This window comes from Nematolebias whitei, chromosome 10 (genome assembly GCF_014905685.2).
Source record: "Nematolebias whitei isolate Nwh7 chromosome 10, NemWhi1, whole genome shotgun sequence".
In the NCBI taxonomy this organism is placed as follows: Eukaryota; Metazoa; Chordata; class Actinopteri; order Cyprinodontiformes; family Rivulidae; genus Nematolebias; species Nematolebias whitei.
In genome coordinates this window covers 2,726,872-2,735,438 of record NC_056507.1, presented here as the reverse complement: position 1 = coordinate 2,735,438, position 8,567 = coordinate 2,726,872, and the positions used below count along the sequence as shown (strand labels likewise).

Below are 8,567 nucleotides of genomic sequence, written 5' to 3'. Positions count from 1 at the left end.
CTATACCTACCTACCTATACATACCAACCTATAGCTACCTACCTATACAAACCTACCTATACCTACCTACCTACCTATACCTACCTACCTATACCTACCTACCTACCTATACATACCAACCTATACCTACCTACCTACCTACCTACCTACCTATAGATACCAACCTATACCTACCTACCTACCTATACCTACCTAAATAATTATCTTGTATACAATGTTTCTGTCTTCTTTTCCAATAATCTTTTTCCATCAGTGCTCAAGCATTGAAGGTGTGTGTCCTCTCAGCTGTCAGAATGCTGTAAGTACACAGCTTCCTGTTACTCTTCAACAAAACTCGTCTTTTTTCTTTTTAATCTTAAAACCTGCTAAATATTTGCAACTGTTTGCTCTGTTGCCTCAACAGGACCTTAATTGCTTCTTAGTAGACAACAATGGCTTCATTGTGCTGTCCAAAGAGAGGAACGAGGTAAGAGCAGACCTGGTGAAAAGCTTGAACTTGGGTTCTCTTGTCTGAAGGGTGTGTACACACCAGAAACATGCTGTATGCTCTTTTTCTCACAACAGTTCACATGTATCAATAAAAAATGACAGTGGAAAGCCCATGCCAACTTCAGAGCTGATGTATACACGTTTCTGCAGGTTTTGGTTCAGAGTGCATGCTGAGAAATTTACAGCTATGTCAAGCTTTTTCATGTTTGAGCGTTTATGATAACAGTTTGTTAACGGGCTATAAGAAGCTCAACCCGTTCATTTAAACCTGTCCTTATTAATATCCCAGACAAGCCAAACTATAACAACATTTATAATCATTATAGTTCTGTGTGGTGATGTACCATTTAAAATAATACAGCACATTATACACCACTCAACAAACTATTATACAGCAAGATAGCAATGGCCCGGACAAGCAAAGACCTTGTATAGACGCATGGACACTTAGAGACCACAACACATCTGCTCTCACTCTCCCTCAGCAGCAACAGCACTACCAACTGAGCCACCGTGCCGCCAAAACTTGAATCCATTCCTAAAAATTGATTTTGCTGATGAGCATTTCCAAGAAGCTGCAGTTAGACCGAAATGAGATTTGAAATGATGAGTTGTGCAAGCAGTTAATCCAGATGTGCACATGGCTAGCTCTGCACGGCCAATCATCTTAGTCACTGACAGGAGTGTCCATGTTACTCAGATGTTAAAACAGAGGGTATAGAGTTGGAATGGATTTCGTGATCAGTACTGCCCAGCCTTGGGCCACTGGTCGGTGTGTCCCTTCTGTTTGGGCCCATTTGCAATGCTAGCTGTTCATGCCACTGCGATGCACACTAGTTCTTGTTCTGGGAGATTGCTTTGTTCAGATCTTAGATTCTGTAGCTTTGAGGCAATATCATTATGTGACACTTCTGCTCTCATATGCTTTTTCGGTATTGCTTAGAGATTGAGAGATGAGAGTATAGTGGAGGTGAGAGTAGGTTTTGCTTCTTAAGTGTACCTTCTCAGGTGAATCGCCAGAAATTCGATGCATTGTTTGACTGTCTCTAGAGCTTCATGGATGGTCAAGTTTAGGTGTTTTCGTGGTAGGTCTTTGCACCTTTCTGTAGCCAGTGGATTTCTCTTTGTGTTGATCTTATATCCTTCATCAATGACCACTGCAGCTGTGGTGTTGTTGTCCTGGCTCCTCTTTGTTGTATTCTCTTTGTTCTGCCTTGTCAGTCTATGGGTAAGAGCAGATTCTTCTCTCGAATGTTGGAACTGGGTTTGAAGTTGCTGTTGCGTCAATCTGGATGTTTCATATGAAAGTTTCTATAGTTCCCCACATCTTCCTCCCATAGACCTTCTCTTTGCTTTCTACCAGTAACAAGCAGTACGCCGATGTCCGCCATCGATGAGAGAGTTCAATAGTGAATGTTTGTAGTTTTCAAGATGAGTGTTTTCTGGACTGGAATTCCACGATGGCAGAACCGGGGGTAGACAATGATGGCTTTGCCTACTATACATTAATCTTCAGCTACCCCAATCATTTAAGGAAAATATACTCTTGGGCAATATAAAATGTAGAAAGCACAGGTTCCTCTAATGATTGGGGTGGCCAGTTTACATTTATTTAGTGGTGGCCATCTTGGATTTTGACTTGGCAACGCAATTTTCAAAAGGAGCTTTTCTAACACCGAGATGTAGCCACAAAGCAAAATGAAAGACAGTCCTCACTTATTATTTAAGTTCTCATGCTCACACCACAGACGGATGGAGAGTATTTTCCCTGTCTTCTCTTGTAACTGGGGACAATAAGTTCTCTGCCCCCGTCCAGGTATATCTTTTTCCAGTAGCCCATTTCGCATCAGAATATCTTTGTTCCCAACATCTGATGTGGACCTTCTCAATCTGAACCAGCACAGCATCATTTTATGTCTCCTGCTCAGAGGTTGGCAGCACCAGGGTATAAACCCTGAACCCCTGATCTTCCTGTACCAAAGTCATGGGACATGACCTCTGTCCCCACCTCCCAGCTACAGGAATCATGTTTATTTGTGTGCTTTAATAACTGATAGACACGCACACATACAGAAACTAAGAAAAAAAACATACAAAAAATGTTATTTCCAAATGAACAGGACTTCTGTCTTCTTGGAGTCATGACGTTGACTTCTCTTGTAACTGCCATACTGAGTTTATCAGATCTGTACTTTGAGTCCAGAAAAGCTTTTGTGTTTGGTGGCGACCTTGTGGATGGTTTCCTGTGCTCATAAACAACATCTGGACGGCTCGGAGGATTAGAGGACCAATCAGCTTTTACTTTGTGTGTTTGTGCTGCATTATAAGTAATTACAACCGTTGCACATTCTGCCATCTTTAACCTCGGTAGAGCTGTACAGATGTCCATGTTGTCAAAATGTTGACTGGTCTAGATTATACAGACCTGCTGCTCTGAAAAGCATGAAATGGATTCAAACCATATTTTACCTCAAATGTTTTTACTTTTAAACTGAAATCCCCCCTCACTGAGGTTTTATTGTGAAGATTATTTTCCATTGTTGTGGAGAGAATAAGGGACCTGATGCCCTTCCTGAGGCAACCACAGACCACCGAGCTACCACAGCCCTTTGTGTGGAGCAGAGAGCTGACATCTGGGGCGCCTGGAGAACCAGAGGATGGAGTTAAGGGCCTGGCTCAAGGACCCAGAGTGGAGTAAATGACGGTGGAGGCAGGTGGGGGTTCTTCACCTTTCCCACCCACATTTTGATATTGTCTGTCCAGGGGGTCAAACAAGCGACCCTCTGATCACAGGTCCCTTCTGTTTGCCATAATCTGTCTGTGCTTCTTCATCCATCCATTATCCTTATTATTCTTCCTTTTCGGGTCACAGGGGTCACTGGTGCCCATGTCCAGCAATCACTGTGCGAGAGGCGGGGGACACCATGGACAGGTCTCCAGTCCATCACAGGGACACATAGAGACAAACGAGACAAACAACTCTCTCTCTCACCTAGGGACAATCCAGAGTTACCATCAGCCTAACATGCATGTTTTTGGTCTGTGGGAGGAAACTGGAGTACCCGGAGAAAACCAACGCATGCACGGAGAGAACATGCAAACTCCACCCAGAAAGGCCCCCAGTTGGGATTTGAACCGGCAATCTTCTTACTGAGAGGCATCAGCTCTACCAACTGCACCACCGTGTAGCACCACTCGATGCTTCTTCAAACAAGAAACAAAGCTGCCTCTGCTTTTCTCCTCAGTGTAACTTCTACCAGCTTGAATATCCCAGTTGACCTGATGCTATCAGTGTCAGCTCAACCACCTCCAAGATTAAATCGACCAAAAATAAGCTAAAAGTTAAAAACTTATCTTACACGTCTTATAGAAATAAACAGTTACTTTACCAGAAAAGATAATTAAACTGGCCTAAACCCCAAGTTGTGAATAATTTGGATGACTAACAAAAGAAAGAAAGAAAAGCAGCTCGATGCCATCTCTCCACATCAGATCTGGATTTTACCTAAATTCATTCCAGTTACCTACATAGCCCAGACCATCTCCATGACTCCACCTGGACAGCCAGCGGTTTAACGATAACGTCACAGATCAGGTTGTGGAGCAGACCAGAGAAACCAAGGCCCAACACTGTTTTGGCAAAGTTACACACCGAATCACAACTAATACTAACTTTAATTATTTCCTGCATTTCTGGGGGACATAACTGCTGATATGGACAACAGTCGTACCACATTTAATCTTAACCATAGTCCGGAGTTTCAGAAGGGATCTGATGTCGACCGCTCTGGCGCCTGGAATACGTTTGACCATGGTTGTTGGAGTCGCTGGTGCCACAAATCAAACTATGAAGCTGCCAATGACCAGAGTCAGCCTCTTAGCAGGCGATTCTATTTTGGAGTTAGATTAGTTTTTAAATAGAAACTCAAAGGTTAAAATCAGTTTGTTCCATATTCCGCATGAATATTATAAGATTTTCCTGTAATATACAGATATAGCTGCAGGTACAGAGTTCTGATCATCGAAAGGGTTGAAATGTTTCTGATTAACTGAGTTCAGCTGGTGTCCCCCTGCTTTAATGAGCGCCTCAAATGGAGTAAAGTGAGAATAGAGCTTCACCTTTTTCCTCCTCGCTCCAACCTGGTGGTCATCACAGATTATTTTTTTTATTTTGCTGCAGTATTTTCCAGTGTTTAGAGATTTACAGATTAGGAACCTTTTGTCCTTCTGACAGCTGGATGTCAGATTTGGATTAACTTTTAGGAGCCATAACACCGAGGATTATTTCTGATGCTATAAATATATACATTTATCACGTATACACACTCAGCTGTGTTTTCTTCATCCTTCTCCGGAGCAGCAGCCATTGAACCTGGAGTGTGGCTCAGAAATCAGATTTTATTATAAGGCTGTGTCCAAACGAGAACTTTTTTATTTAATCTCCAAAGCAATCTTTTTATTTGTTGTTTGTAAAAATATCCTCATAAACATGTACTAACATACTGTAAGAGGCCAGTAGGTGGCGCTCTAATGATCCCACAAATATACTCCAGAAACAGGAAATCTGGGCACAGAGCACATGATGGTTACACTTTGGAGAGGCTGTATGTATAAAGTCCATCCATCCATCCATCCATCCATCCATCCATCCTCTTTATCCACTTCTTCCTTTTTGGTTTGCGGGGGTCACTGGTGCCCATATCCAACAGTCACTGTGAGAGAGGTGGATGACACCCTGGACAGGTCTCCAGTCCATCACAGGGACACTTGGACAGGTCTCCAGTTCATCACAGGGACGCATAGAGACAAACGAGACAAACGACCATTCTCTCTCTCACCTAGGGACGATCAGAGTTACCACTCAGTCTAACATGCATGTTTTTGGTCTGTGGGAGGAAACTGGAGTACCTGGAGAAAACCCACGCATGCACACAGAGAACATGCTAGTTCCACCACGAAAAGCCTCGAGCCGGGATTTGAACCGGCAACCTTCTCGCTACGAGGCAGCAGCTCTACCAACGGTGCCATCGTGACACCCATGACAGTAATAATAACTAATTATTAATATTAATACAGAGACGAAACAGTCAGCGTGGGTGGATGGGACGACCAAACACTGAATCGGCTGTTATTGTTACTTTCGAACTACTGTTGTGAGTCCAGATGACACGATTGAACTTTTTTTGTTGTTACTCCGATGTTTGTTAAAATCACTAACTTGTACTTTGTCTTGTTCAGGTTAGTCGCTTCTTCGGCGAAGTGGACGGGTCTGTCATGGCTTCGCTTATCAAGATGGGGATGTTCAAAAAGTATGACTTTCAGTACCGTTCTGCTCAAAGTTGTCACCAAACTGATCCTGAAGATTTCTTTTGTTGTTTCAGAGTTTCCCTCTTTGACTATCAGGCGATGTGTAAAAACAGCCACCATCACGCCAGCAGTGCTCGACCTCTGCTCAGTGTGAGTCCCAGCTCTTACACAGAAACAGCATTTGTTTATGACTCTGCTCTCACATTCTTGAAAGCATCATAAAAAGATGTTCTCTTTTCTGCAGCCATTTTACGCCATTGTTGCCGTGATGAGGTGGTTCTTCTCCAATGCATTGATGTAAGTAGTTGGTGTCAGTATTGTTACATTATTGATAAGTAAATCAATGTAATGTAGCAGTTCACTGTTAAAGTGAAAGTATACTCAAAGAACAAGCACCAGACAGTTCCCAGGCACATGAACCAAACTGACTAAACTTTATGTCATGGTTTTAGAAGTTGTCTTGCTTCTCAGTCAGTAAGCGTTCTCAATTTTGACGTCAGTGACATTTATGGAAACCCAACACACACACAGCATTATTTTCTATTTAAGTCTCACCACTCATTGGAACAAAAACTTTCTATCATCAAAACTTGGCAACACCGGCCCAGTATGTCCCCATTAGAACAAAAAAGAACCATAAGGAACATAATCTCATCAAAGAACTCTTCAAAACCTGAGAATACCCTAATTGGGTATATCAGTCCAGTCAAGAAATCTGTACATCCTTGTGGAGAGGGGGTGAACGGCTCATGAGCTGAGGTTGGGTGTGTCGTAATGCTCTTTGCTCTAGGTCTTCTCCTGCTGGTGTATATCTCCTTTAGTACAGCTGCTGGTCATTTTTAAGTCGATCCAATGAATATCTTTGCAGATCTTTTGTTTCTCTCACAGCAGTTTCCAAACCAGACTGTGATGGAAAATGTCAGGACACTGTCTACCATAAACTGGAGGAACTCTTTTCATAATGCACGTGTAAAAGAAAGTCAGGACCCTCTCTAACACATGGTAGTGAAATGAAGGCATGCCCAGTAGCTGTTTTCATTTGTTCTGTAAGTTCTCCTCTAATGATGCAGAGTATGAGCACTCCTTTTGAAGTCAACATCTTTTTCGTTTGACAACATGAAGTTTTTGACCTTACACCAATCTTCTCCAAGCTTCTCCACTTCTCCTCTTATGCATAAAAGTCACAATAGTTGGAAATCAGTCCAAAAGCAGCAGTGTCATCTGCAAACTTTCCAACATGGTTTCCTTATGCCTTGCAGAACAATGATGTGTGTGTAAGTAGAGTGTACAGAAAGGGGCTCAAGACACATTCTTGTGGGGAGCCAGTGTTAAGAAGAATGGAAGAAGATGAGACACCATAGATCTTCTAACATCCACCGAAAACTCACTAAAGGGCAGCTCCCCTGGGGAAGGCAAAGGTTCTGAAGTCTTACAGCGGATATAAAAGATTTTCAGAGCATCAGCCAGTGGTGGATCTTGAGGGCTATCAGCATCCTTTCTTTAATACTTTGTGATGCTCTCTATGCCCTTCCACATGCTTTGAGGGTCACTGGGCGCAAAACTACTTCATATCTCCTTGTTGCTCTCAGTGCCACTGGAGCTCCACTGGATCTCTTGGCAAGCGCCTGGTGCTTGAACCTCAGCTCCTTAGGCTCAACCTAGCGTAGCGATAGGATGCTACCTTCACACAAGCCCACTACCTGTGAGGAAGACCATCAAGGTTGGGTGCATTGCAAGCTTGGGGGCATTTCTGGGTATGGTAATACCTGGCAATATAAACTAGCTCTAGAGACAGGGAATGTCACCTCACGGGCTGGTAAAGAGCCAAAGTTGTGTGTAAGGTTAAGCTGTACCAACTAGACATATTTGGGCTCACTTTTACGCACAGCTAGGGCTCTGAAACCCAACTCCTGAAGAGGTGCTGTACTCTTTCTTCTCTGGAATTGCCCAGTGATCGAGATGTTGGGCAGGTGTGCAGGTATTCGCAAGTCCCAGTGATTGGAAGGAACAGTCTTCCTGATCTAAACCCCAACGTTGTTCTGTTACTGGACTTCTGTGAGCTATCCATAATGAACACCAAATTCAAGTATAGGGTGGTTCAACAATGCACTGTGGTACCAGGTCACCTTGAGCCAAAGTTTGATGATGGATTTTTTAATCATGGCATCACACCTGTAGCCTTATGTTTTAGACACTCAGCTGAAAAGAGAGGGTCTCATGGGAAGTTCAGATACCTGGGTGTCTTGTTGACATGTGATGGCAGGACAGTCGGAGATGGATCGACGGATTGGCGCCTCGTCTTAAGTAAAGAGGGTGTTGCTTCGTCCATTTGTGACGAAGAAAGAGTTGAGTCGAAGGACAAAGCTCTTGATTTCCTGGTCCATGTTCCAACCCTCACCTGAGGTCATGACGTGTGGATCATGACTTGAATAATGAGAATTCAGGATTTAAACAGCTGAAAAGTGCTTACTTCATATAGGGTGACCGGGCTCAGACTTAGAGACAGAGTGAGGAGCTCTGCCATCCTGTCTTTAATTTAAAATTTGGAACGTCACACTTTTTACCTTGAATTAGCATGTCCCTCTAACGAAAAGCAAAATATCTTTATAAGACAAGAAAAAATGGTTTCCTCAAGCTCTTTGTGGTAAATCTACTCTCGCCCCCAGACATGGGCAGGATGAAACGTTTGAATTTTGCAGGATTTTTTTTTTGTGATTCTTTATGAACGTCCTTGTTTGGGTTGCACCATGTTATTATGGGGGGGGGGGGGG

General features: G+C 43.1%; 1 protein-coding gene across 1 annotated transcript in view; it reads left to right on the top strand.

Annotated features, from left to right (window-relative positions):
- Positions 1 to 8,567, top strand: part of LOC119416071 (voltage-dependent calcium channel subunit alpha-2/delta-4) — a gene marked incomplete in the record, with an annotated part of 72,031 nt that overhangs the window by 58,623 nt on the left and 4,841 nt on the right. The window contains 5 exon segments of the mRNA XM_037683249.1: positions 254 to 298; positions 404 to 466; positions 5,728 to 5,798; positions 5,871 to 5,946; positions 6,041 to 6,093. Of these exon segments, the coding sequence (XP_037539177.1) occupies positions 254 to 298; positions 404 to 466; positions 5,728 to 5,798; positions 5,871 to 5,946; positions 6,041 to 6,093 (308 nt within the window).